Genomic DNA, 12,121 nt, shown 5'->3' with positions numbered 1-12,121 from the left:
CGAATTAATCTTGAATAATAGCTAATTAATCGCGTCACCTCAAAAGTTCGGATGGTCTAATTGTCACGTCCACCAATGACCGGAAATTAAATACAACTTCCTTATTGGTTTTATCAGCTAGAGCTTGGACTGAGCGGATAGTTACTCGAACGAATGTTCTTAAATTTATTTATTAAGGATAAACGGCAAATAAATATGAACAAATAACACTATTGATCTTACAGAGGTGCGGCATATGAAACGCACTAACAAGTTAAATGCGGGGGAAGCTAAAGTGCGAGGAGAGCAAAATGCGAGGAGAGCGCTAGAGCATTGATATCTGAGAAAACGCACGATCCTACAACAGAAAACAAAGTAAATATCTACGCATGACAAGTCGTTATATACATGAAAATCACGATATTCCATCAAGAATTCCAAGCTAAATTTCACCACCAAAGCTGCAACTTACCCTGGCGTCTGTGTCAAAATCCTATAAGAGAGGAACCAGGACGCAAGTCGGGATCGGCATAGTATCTGACGGCTATAATCAATTTAGCACCGACGTCAGAGTCGGTCCTACTTAAATTTCATAGTCTGGCATACAGTAGTGGGAAATTTGCAGCAACACTTCATTACACGTCTTACAGTATACGTCTGGCATAAAACATAAGTTAAACCATGTTTTTTTTACTATGGTTACAAGGACCATGTAAGATGCAATGAGATGCACCAAACATTGAAGGAAAGTTTATTGTCGATTTCAACATTTATTTCCTTCTTGCGGTGAATCTTTTACCAACGTTTCGCCTTGAAATGCAGGACTTTTCGCAATGATCGTAATGTGACCATGGGAGCGAAATATTTCAAATATTTACTTATATCGTTTGAAAATCATGTACTTCTTATGGAAATTAGAAAAGCCCTAACAGATAAAGTCGACAATTTAAGGTTTACAACCTAAATATCACCCTCTAATTCCTGCTCGACTAAAAAAGCCACATACCGCGCTAAGCTGATGCGCGCTTTCTGACCACCGCTGAGTGTTGTGCCGCGCTCTCCAACGAATGTTAGGTCTCCATCAGCCAGCTGCTTGAGGTCCGCATCCAGGCCGCAAACTGCAACATAAGGGCTGAATCGAATGCATTCTATTTTATGTTTTTTCGAAAATTCTACTATTACGCTGGGTAATACAAATCCACTTACACTAATTACCGATCAGATGCTACCACCTTTAACCTGCATACATTAGTTTCTGCTTGATATAAACAGACTATTAAATAAAGACGGCATTTTTACAGGCTCACAACAATAATTGCGACTTCAAAGATTAGCAATTAGAATATCTTATGTCCGTGACATCGATTCACGCGATCTTGTCTAAAGCATCATAGAATTTGTAAGAATTGTGTAATTATATATATATGGAAAACTAAAAAAAGTAGTAGCTGTGTAGATTTTTTTTTAATCTACTAACTCCAACCCAAAGCTGACGTTACAGAAAAAAGTGACAGAAAACATTTTAGACGCTAAAAATGTATGAAAATGTTCGTTATTCGTCCATTAATGGCAATAGAATTAATAAAAAAAAAAAACGATAAAAATTTAAACATGCTCCACGAAAAAAACTGTTAAATAAATTATGAATGACTTTAGAATATACGCAATTTTTGCACCTTTAATAATTTCTGCGTATTTCACGGGAACGTATTCTTTTCCAAAAAGTATATTTTTTCTGATGGAGTCAGAGAAAAGCCAAGGTTCCTGAGCGGCATAAGCGATCTTGCCAGAGACGCGAACGCGGCCATGCAGCGCCGGCAGCTCTCCTAGCAAGCAGTGAAGGAGCGAACTCTGCACACATCAATTGTGATTGATAGTATTGATAGTATTGAAATCTTATTATAAATAATGGAATTTCAAGAAATTAAGAAGACTTTCCATACATCATATGAACCGCTTATTATTGCAACAGGTGATTAAAAAGAATTGCTCGATGGCCTAGACCTAGAACAATCCACGGTTTTATTTAATTTAAATTGAAGGTAAAAAGATTCTCGCTGATATATACACGTGTGGTTCCTTTTTCTTTCAAATAAATAATAAACAGGAATTCTCAACTGCAATCTTCAAGCTCATTACACACGACCATAGTGCGCCAAACTCAACTTTATAATAGCCCAGCATTACTTAGCCTATCTTTTATACTACAGTATTAATACTTATATCCATACCACTTATACTTATATTCTTATACTACTACTTGTTGCTTATCCTCTATACTTCTTGTCACCTTGCCAGCGCCCACGGGCCCCACAACCACCAGCAACTCTCCTGCCATCACCGTCGCCGTGATGTCATCAAGCGTTGTTCTTGTCCCTGTACACCACTGAGCTCTCAGTTCCCGGATCGCCACTCCGCTTTGCTCATCCTCAAACCGCTAAAAATATTAATTAGTTAGCGTTTTTTGAATATTTTTATTGAGTTTGAGGCCTTTTCGTATGATAAAAGAAGGCATAAAAATTAGGTCAGAACATTTACTTCTAGGTTTCTTTATTTCTTCAAGAAATGTATTTGTGTTGTGCGAAAGCGTGCAATAAGAACGAAGCTTGAAATTGTCTCGGTCACAGATACTAACCTCTCCACTGATGAGTAGGACGTTTTCCGATACGTGATTTCCGTGAACTGCAATTTCTTCTTGAATGAAGAATTCCTTTAATGAAAAAATATCATTAGACTTTGAAATTTGAAATTAGATCGAAAAATTACGAGTGCGGTCCGAACTCAGCATAGCACGAGGGATATCTAATATTTCAAATTGAGACTTGAATGTCCCGGAACGTTAATCGAAATTTTTGGTAGGCAAAGTGTGAAGTTTTACCACATGAATTATTGGGAAAATTCTCCGATTTTGACTTTATATAAAATTGATCTCTCAACAACGAACGTGCGATTTCACTATGAATTTGCCGTTCGCACTGGGCGCAGAAGTGACCTGAATGCTTTGAGCATGAACAAGTTATCCATCAGCAGCGAAGCGGCCTGGTACTTGCGAGAACAGAGATCGCATATCCGGCCACGAGTAAGTATTTAAACCAACCGTAATCAGTGCTTTTTTGTGAGCAGTGTTCGCAATCAATTTTTGATTTTTGAGAATTGGTTTTAAACAGATTTCAGAATCAGGTCTCGTCAGACCCTTCCCAACAGTGATTCTCTCTAAATAAAATCCTCAAATTCAGACACGGATATTTAACAATATTTAACATGTTGTTAACATAATATTTCACGAGTAGATTCTAAGATTTAAGAACAAGAATCAAGACATTGACATATAACAAGAAAAAATTCATCATAGTTTATGTTTCTTTGGAATGTTTCTAAATCTTTAGAATAACGCAACGTTGCTATACCAGATTTATACATCAGCACCTGTAGTCTTTCGCACGACACGAGCGCTTCAGCCCCGAAGGATATCGCGGATGGAAGGTAAAACGTCATTGAAATCCCAATGGCGTTTATAAGGGAGCTTGTCACGAAAATCTGAATCAAAAGAAAACAAGTATTATTAAGATTAAGTTTGATATTTAGATTTCAAACACTACTGCCATTTACTGATATATGTACATCCATTTACAGACTTTACACGTTGCTGCTGTCAAGTTATTACGTTTTACAGTAATCAAAGATGAAATACTTCTTCATATTTTCCGGATTTCTGTAAGCAAGAGTTTCTCGCACTTAACCTTTTTTCAAATAGAGTGGAACGTCATCTGCATCAGTATTGTGTTTATATTCAAAATTTTCAAGTCTTCATGTGAAGCATTTCTAGGAAAAAAATTTTTCCATCAAATTGTATTACTGCTCTGAATTTAATGATGGACGCTTAGTGCAAGCTCAATACTCGTACTTTTTCAGCGGTGACTAAGCTTCCTGTGAGCACGTAGGTTATGACTGTCAAACAGATCGCCAGCTTAGCAGAGCTGAAGAACAGGGCCTCGTTGACAGCTTTCAGGAAGTTGCTTCTACGGATAACTCCGATTTCTTTCCTGCAAAAATTGGTGCATTCCTTTACGACAGTAGAGGCCTAGTTTAAATTCAGCTTTTAGTTCTTACCCGCTTAAAATTGTAAATAGATAGGTTTTGCCGCTTAGGTTTTTTTAATCTTGACTGTACTAATTACTGATTTATCTGTGTTCTAGAATTTTCAAACTGACGACGGAGCTGGACTCCGATAGGTTTTCTTTAAAGATACTAGTATGAAGTTTTGTGGAGTTTTCTTTGCTTTTAAGTTTTTATTGTTCACCAGATTTGTAAATGTTGGAAGAATGTTCTAATCAGCAAATGTTCTAATATGAATTACGTTTTATTTATAAAATCATGAATAGATAAATTTGAAATAAAAATTGTTAGAGAATGATTGAAATTAACTTGCTCCAAAGATTGTCCTAACGGAATTAAAACAATTAACCTGGCTGAAAGGTAGAGTGATAGCAATGACATTTTTCAACCACATATTAACCTAGAACTGAAGATGCCATAGCTGTAGGAAAGAAAAAAAGTAATTCATGGAAAGGAGAAAAAGTCCCCAAAATCCCAACATCCATGGTAATGATCTCAGAGTTGGCGATGAAGTTCAAGAAGGAACCTTTTGGGCCACGGGAGTTACTGACGCACCAATACCAAGAAAATTATGATAGAATAGACGTTTAAAAGCATCAGAGCAGATTAACTTCATCCGAAGCCGAGTGAAATAATTTATGCAAACACAGACAATAATATTTTTGAATTTATAAAATCATTGTTTAAAATGCAGGAAAAATTAAAAGGTTCTTCATAAAGTTGGCAGAACCAGAGCTGCAATTCTTTATCTCCTAGGCTGTAATTAGTAGGAAACGATAATCCAAAAATGATCAAGATTGTGAAAAACCTTAATATCTAATGCTGGAAAATGCAGTACCTAAGTAAAGTCATTGCCAGCACAAAAATTATGTCGATAAAAATTTTAAAAATGAAAGCATATTATATGCGAAGAAATTTCATTAACTGGCATTTGTGGGACTGTATATGTATTCCTAGTTCCAAATGTCGGTAAATCAAATAATAATTTCCATTATAATTCGAATGGTGTTAAAAACATAATAGTAATTAGGGCCGGTGATCTTAATTGAAATAAGAACAAATGCAACTACTCTGAAAAGTGTTAAAGGTTTCCACTATTATGAAATTTTAGGTTTACTTAATAAAAACAACAATTTAGGTTGTCTATTGTAATTTGAAGATGATATTTCAGGTTTTGGGATCATGTGAGCACGAATGTGGAGAAAATAATTTCCGTAAATAAGCATATTCGTTCACTAAATTGTCATGAATGAATCGAACCTTAATGGAAGTTAGCACAATTTATTGAACACATTTTCCATTAGCGTCAACCAGGATAAATTTTTTTTAAAAGAATCCGGGTTTTACCCTAGCGTCTGTTCAAAAGATCATGTAAATTATTTCGCCTAACGCAGCTGAAGAAAGGACGGAGCACGAACTCATAAATAAATGATAACGATGTTGGTAAATTATTATTTATAAAACAGCAGAGCTTCCGTAAAAAAACTATTCAAAAACGATTCAAACTATTGAAATAATTCAAGCATTCAATAAATAATATTTGAAACTCACGACCAAAAGATTCATATTGAAATGATTTGAATAAGATCAAGATCAATTTCTTTTACCTACTAAATCTATTTTTTTTTTGCATATAAGAAACATGGATTAAAGATGATTATTTTAAGTTGGTTATCTAATTTTTAAAAATAATAAAATAAAAATTAATAATGTATTGAGGGGACATAATATAATAATGTAATAAGGGATCAGTTTTCTCGTAATTGATGCGAATACCCGGCAGATAGCGAGGAGAAAAGTTGTGTGCAGCTCCGCAGAGGTAAGTTCTTTCATTGTGTCACATAAAAAGGGTGGCCATATTTGGTGCACATCGCTCATGGTTGAAATTATGCATTGTTCCTGGCGATGTGTACCAAGTGAAGCCATGCCTGTTGTGGCTCATATTGGCTCACATCGCCTAGCGTTATCACTTCCAATACTGTGAGCGATGTGTACCAAGCAAAGCCATGCATCCTATGGCTCATATTGGCGCATAACGCCTAAAGTCATCACTCCTACTACTGTGAACGATGTACGAGTCACAATTACGCACATTGGCTACAGTAATCTCTTATGTTTTTGTGAATGATGTATTTTACGTATAGGAATGACAATGGAAAGAGTTTGGTGTCAGTGTGTTCATCATCCTGAATAAAATTGCGGGTATTTACGTTGTTTGTTCAGTTATATTTACTTTAGATAGATTATGCATCTTATAAGTATATCGTCGTGTGCTTCGGTTTACTTGAACGTTTGTCGGTATTATCGATGCTCACAATGTCTTTTTGTAAATTGTAAATTTGATTGTACTCATATTTAACTATTTCTTTCCACGTTAGCTCTATGGATGCGAGAAATTTCTACGGAAATGCTTCTATTATTTTTCCTAATTGTGGGATTATTGAAAATAATAATAAATTGGTTCAAGAAGTCAAGCATGAGCCAATTCTTATAACAGAAAACGTTTCTGATATTTTTTTCGAACCCTGGAGAAAAATTTAGTAAGTCAAGATCAGTTCAGATCAATCCGTTGACCTCAAGTTATTATTACTCAACTGTGCTGATGCATTCAAAGTCTATACTACTCACCTCACTCAGTAAGGACTAAGGAGCTTACAGATGTTAAAGGTTTATCCTACGCTTTTTAATGTATTGATTTAACTTTGAGAAAGTTTACCGCAAAACTGACTATCCAGAGTATGATGTTGAATTAGACCATATACACAGTTAAGGCCGATTTCTCACTTCCTTGCGTCAGACACGAGTGTCATGAAGGGAGGCTCCCAAGCAAACATTTTGACGACCTTAATGGCGTTGACGATCTCGTTCATTATGCGCACTCGCTCGTCTGTGTGTTGTGCAGTCCTTTGGCGCAGTCGAGAGAATACGTTCCCCATGTAGCCTGGTGATGTAAGAGAACGTAACCTGAAGTTTCTCATCGTCACTCCAGATCGTATACACAATACTTTTTGCACCGTGATATTATCGTGACCAGAGAGTTTATTCTCCCTCGCGAGAACAGTTATGGTAGAGTGACACTGCGTTTCTTCCGGGGAGCTGCCAAACCGGCCAATTGGCAGCTCTCACCTTGGCTACTTGTTCCTTAATTCGGCGATATATATTTCCCGTATATTATTCCAAGTTGTACATTTAATAGGAGTGCCGACGTTGAATAATTTCAGGATTTCTACAATTTTAAATTCAAAAAACTGTGTAGACCTACTTCTGCTTATGCTAATGGCTTCAGATACTCACACTGAAGTGGGATGAGGATGATGAGGAAAGCTACTCCTGTCATTCCTGACAGTCCAAACATGTGATAGAGCAGACCAAGAACCAAAGATAACTGCACGCAAACAAAAACCAAGTTTTGTGGATAGTTTTTGTATGTCAACACAATGTGTGAATGAAGAAAAATTGCAACTCTGCATGATGATTATTTAAACTACGTTATGCACAACTATGTTGTAATGGATCTCAGGCGATGCTCGTTAAATGCCAACCTGCAGTGGAGCAATCCATAGAAAGTTACAGAAGACGAGAGAAGTGTCGAATCTGTTGACGTCGTTGGAGAGAAGATTCACCATCTCCCCCACAGTTGTGTTGGCGAGAGCAGATTTACTCAGTCGCAATGACTTCAAATAGAAATCAATTTTACTGAAAATATTTGATGCAACTCACTTGAGGTGCAATCTATTTGAGAAAAAAGTATAGTATAAAAGTATATCGAGTGTAATAATAAAAAGGGATGAGTGGCATCGATGGAAATTTGTTATCGAAATCTATAGTTTATTTCCAAGCATTACAAGGCAAATTCAACGTTAGCACGAGTATTAAGCACGTGTTTTCACCTCTCATGTACGAATTGCCTGATTCTTGGAATTAAAATGCAAATTATCCACACATAGAGATGGTAAAATTTTGAACAAATACAATGGTTTTACAGTTTTTCTTTTTCCCAAAGACTAATTAATTAAATTCTGGTGGTTTAGCGAGGAAATCTTACGATGGTAATGAATATAAGTAATTATGAATGTCCGTGCCTTTAATTCAAAATTCTTTAAAAATGTTGAATTTTAATATTGACGATCGATGAACATGAATAGCCTTTGCAGTTGGAAAATTAATCGTTGCAATAATTGATTGAGTTCTAATTTAGTTGAAGTTTGTATTTTAATTAAATAGCCTATATAAAATGGAAAAAAACGTATGCATAAGAAAAGGAAATTTCTTAAACATTTCCTGTCCTGTTTAGAAATAAAACCAAAAAATTACAAACTTTTCTGTAGATGAGACCACAGCTGGCAATCCTCATCTTCATGCCAATATTCCGGACGCTAAAACTGTGGTAGTAAAAAGTGAAGAGGTAGAGGAGCGAGCAGAGGATGATGCCTGTTCCGAACGCCCAGCCCTTCCATACTTCCTCGTACCCCTGCACGCCGCCCAGGTGGCGCAGCAGCTGACCAAGTAACACCGGCTGCGCGATTCTGCGAGTTTTTTCGAAGACAGATTAGTTACGCATGCTATTTTTATCAGATCAAAGCAATAATGTATAACTAGCTTTTCAATTAGAAAAATCACATTTCGGGTTATTTAAGAATAAATTTTGTATTTTATCAACGCCCAAGTAAATTCTAATGGAACATCCACCTTAAGAAATTAAAACCTTACCTTAGGATGCACTCAGCAATCGCTGCAGAAAGACCGGCTTTGAAACAGCTGCCGCCAAAATATCGCATGAGGGCTCGCGCATACCGGGGTTCAGGTCTCAATGCTTCTTCTTGCCAAAGTCTGTGATGAAGTGGGACAATAAATTATTTGTTTCAACATTAGTTAGCACTTTTGAAATTAAATATACTTGAAGAGAAATTTATTTGTGCAGGCATACTCTGTTTCATCCATCATTCCTGGAAAATTGAGCTTTCTACGGTGCAATGGCTGTACTGTATTTAATGTACAGCCACTATGCAAATTTGTGTATTGTGTACATTGCGTACATTGTATACATTTAATTTTATATTAGTGCAACGGTACAGTATTAAAATTTGCACTTAGTTACAGACAATGAAGAGTTATGATGAAATAAAGGAATTGGGCTTTTAAATTTTGGGCTTCAACAGCCTTACTCATCTGAATGTTCTGCACTGTTATGTAACTTAAATTTTTTGACTGTGTAATGGATTTAGATCGAAAAAACCTTCAATTCAAGTTTTATATGAAAATGAAGACTAAACTCACTTCTCCATGTTGTCGGTGAGAAATTTCGAGGTCTCTGAATCATCGATCGCATGCAAGTCCTCCGTGCTGAGGTCATTATAGAGACCTTTCCGCAGCAGCGGTATGAGCCACCTTGCAAAGGAAGTAAAAGATGTCATTTTATTACCTCATCAATAACTTAAGTCTTATATTAAATGTGTAGAGCCGAGTTCCACAGATTTGTAGAGGAAATAGGCTGCATGGAAATTTTTTTGACAAGCACGAATAGCTTTATTAAGTTTGAAAATAACCGAAAATTCCAAGGAGACAGATGTAAGCGATAAAATAATATTTAGTTTTAATATATTTAACACTAGAAAACTTAGGAATCGCATCATGCATGATGTTCTACAAAAATGTCATCCTAGTTCCACTCCTAAAATTAAAGCAACCACGTGCGGCGGAAATGAAGTTTGTCTAATAACTACTGTTACTGCTGAAGTTTGTTTAATATTGAAAAAATATCTGCAGAACATGACTTAGCTACCTCTGATTTTGAGCACAACCCACAAGATGACATTTTTATATCTGGCACGGCTGATTTCACCCGAGCTGATATAATGTCCCAGACAGCTGTCTCACAACGTCGCCTTCATCTAAGTTCTTATACGTTCTCTTTTGAACGTCTTAGGGTAAAAAAATACTCGGAGGCCTGTCAGTGGCAGGTGTGCCATTGGGTTGAGTCTCAATGTGTGAAATTTTTCACTTTATCATCTGAATCGGAGGATGGCTTGAATAATAAAATAACTCAAATGTACACGGCTAAAAGCGTAATACAAACCGATAAAAACCACTCGCAAACCATTCACATCATAAGTGAAGAGAATGATAGAAAACTTGAAGAATGGTTTCGAGGATGATTAAAACCCAATGCGGACACAAGCACATAACAAAATTGATTTATTTATAGAAGTTCAGTCGATTCAATGAAACATTTCTTCATTAGCATTTAGAAGCGATCACGAGCTAAATTCATTATTTTAAATAAATTTTCATGTAAAAAAATATTCACTGATTATACAACGTTCAAGCCGCTTGTCCTGCTGTTAAAATATGGAACTATATATAATCTCTACCGCCGGACATCGCGCACTTTAATGCGGGAAATATTACTCTAAAATTGTAATGATGTGCGTCAAGAAAGATATAGAGCTGATTAATAAACTGTCTGTCTGTGTTTTAATTTGAAATATGTCGATTGAAGTGAAGCTTATGAGACTAGTTATGAAATTGATTAATAACAGTTGAGTAACAAGATAGTCACTGTATAAGGGGCTACCTAGCAAGAAACTATTGCTTCGAACTCAATTATGAATGGGATATATATACACAAGTTAGTATAATTGAAAGAACGGCCATCGTGAGATGGATGTCTATAGTCTCTCGTGTAGGTATCTATTAAAAATGAAAGGCTTGAATCAATTAACCAAGCAACCTGTTGAAATCACAACAAAGTATTCGCCGCAGTACGACCTGGGCCGATCGTCCAAGCCTTAATTGGAGGTCCGAACGTAGGACATCCCTCAAAACAATCAATCTACCCGTATTAATTTCTGCCGAATAATTGAATGAGCAAATCACAAATAATTGCATAATTACTACAAATTTTGCAAGTTATAAAAAACAATTTACGCAACATATATACAAAACATAATTGTCTTTCTTCTTGGCCACTTATGACTCAAATCATGCTTGTAATTTTTTTAGTATAATTTTTTTAAAACTCGTTTTTATGAACTTATGATGAAAAGGGTTTCGAAAAAAATTTCAGAAAAATTCACAAACTTTTGGGCTATAATAAAATCGTTACAGTACAAAATTTACGAGACTAATTAGCTGAAATATGACATCTTTACCTGTGCAGTTACAGTATAACTGGGCTATGAACTGATCCAGTCACATGTTACACGTAACTTGTCGAGAAGAATTCTATGCAACACTTCTATCACAGAAAATTTCGATTTGGGATTATTTGTCAATTTTAGTAAATGAATTACCTTTGTTGTATTTTTATTCTTGAGACGCTCTGGGTAAATTTTTTATTATTTTAAATACTATGTTTGATCGTTAATTGATGTTTTCAGCTCGATTGCACACTTGGATTCTAAAAAAACCGTTTGTACGAATTCGGACAAAAATAAATATTTGGCAGTTATTCATAAGTTCCTTAAAAGTTTTTACAGTTATTTACTCTTGTTTTAGTTATAGGCTAATTATTATTCTATCCAAGAAATTTATACCAAGCTAACGCAGCCTGTTACGTATATTCGTTTGGCGAAGGATTTGAATACACGTTTTTTTCGTTCAGTTGTCTTTATAAATCGGTTTCTGTAAACAAACAATATACAAAGGTAAAAATGGTTATATAAAATTAGTATTGCACATAAAGGTATAATCGAGAAGTAAAATCATTTATTTCGAACATATAACACGATAAAAGTCAAATATACACGTTACACGGATCTTCAAAATTAAAACACACGTACCAAACATTTCCTTCTTTATAGTCTAGAGCCAACACCGCAACTGAAAGTCTAGATGTCTTTAAAACTGAACTAAAGTAAAATGTCAGTGATACGCATGCATCAGGCGTACGAAATACACAAGAGAAGTGCATTTGAGAACCAGGAATTCAACACAGCCTATAAGAATTTTTATATTCAGAAGTTCTCAAAATTTTGATAATACCGTATGAGTGAAAACGTACCTTTGGCCAAAATTGAAGTAATCG

The 12,121-nt window shown here is 35.6% G+C and overlaps 1 protein-coding gene across 1 annotated transcript in view; it reads right to left on the bottom strand.

Moving 5' to 3' along the window:
* The window catches only part of LOC108668865 (ATP-binding cassette sub-family C member 4), a 33,085-nt gene extending 23,576 nt beyond the window's left edge, over positions 1–9,509 (bottom strand). The window contains exons 1-11 of the mRNA XM_047883364.1: positions 9,373–9,509; positions 8,806–8,925; positions 8,414–8,621; positions 7,638–7,769; positions 7,390–7,480; positions 6,880–7,036; positions 3,884–4,022; positions 2,615–2,689; positions 2,270–2,416; positions 1,656–1,830; positions 986–1,097 (exon numbers count right to left, since the gene is read on the bottom strand). Of these exons, the coding sequence (XP_047739320.1) occupies positions 986–1,097; positions 1,656–1,830; positions 2,270–2,416; positions 2,615–2,689; positions 3,884–4,022; positions 6,880–7,036; positions 7,390–7,480; positions 7,638–7,769; positions 8,414–8,621; positions 8,806–8,925; positions 9,373–9,509 (1,493 nt within the window). The remainder of the gene's footprint in view (positions 1–985; positions 1,098–1,655; positions 1,831–2,269; positions 2,417–2,614; positions 2,690–3,883; positions 4,023–6,879; positions 7,037–7,389; positions 7,481–7,637; positions 7,770–8,413; positions 8,622–8,805; positions 8,926–9,372) is intronic.
* Positions 9,510–12,121: the final 2,612 nt, after the last annotated feature.

This window comes from Hyalella azteca, unplaced genomic scaffold (genome assembly GCF_000764305.2).
Source record: "Hyalella azteca isolate HAZT.00-mixed unplaced genomic scaffold, Hazt_2.0.2 contig12726, whole genome shotgun sequence".
Lineage (NCBI taxonomy): Eukaryota > Metazoa > Arthropoda > Malacostraca > Amphipoda > Hyalellidae > Hyalella > Hyalella azteca.
Note: the sequence above shows the minus strand (reverse complement) of the source record. Positions and strands in the feature narration are given on the sequence as shown.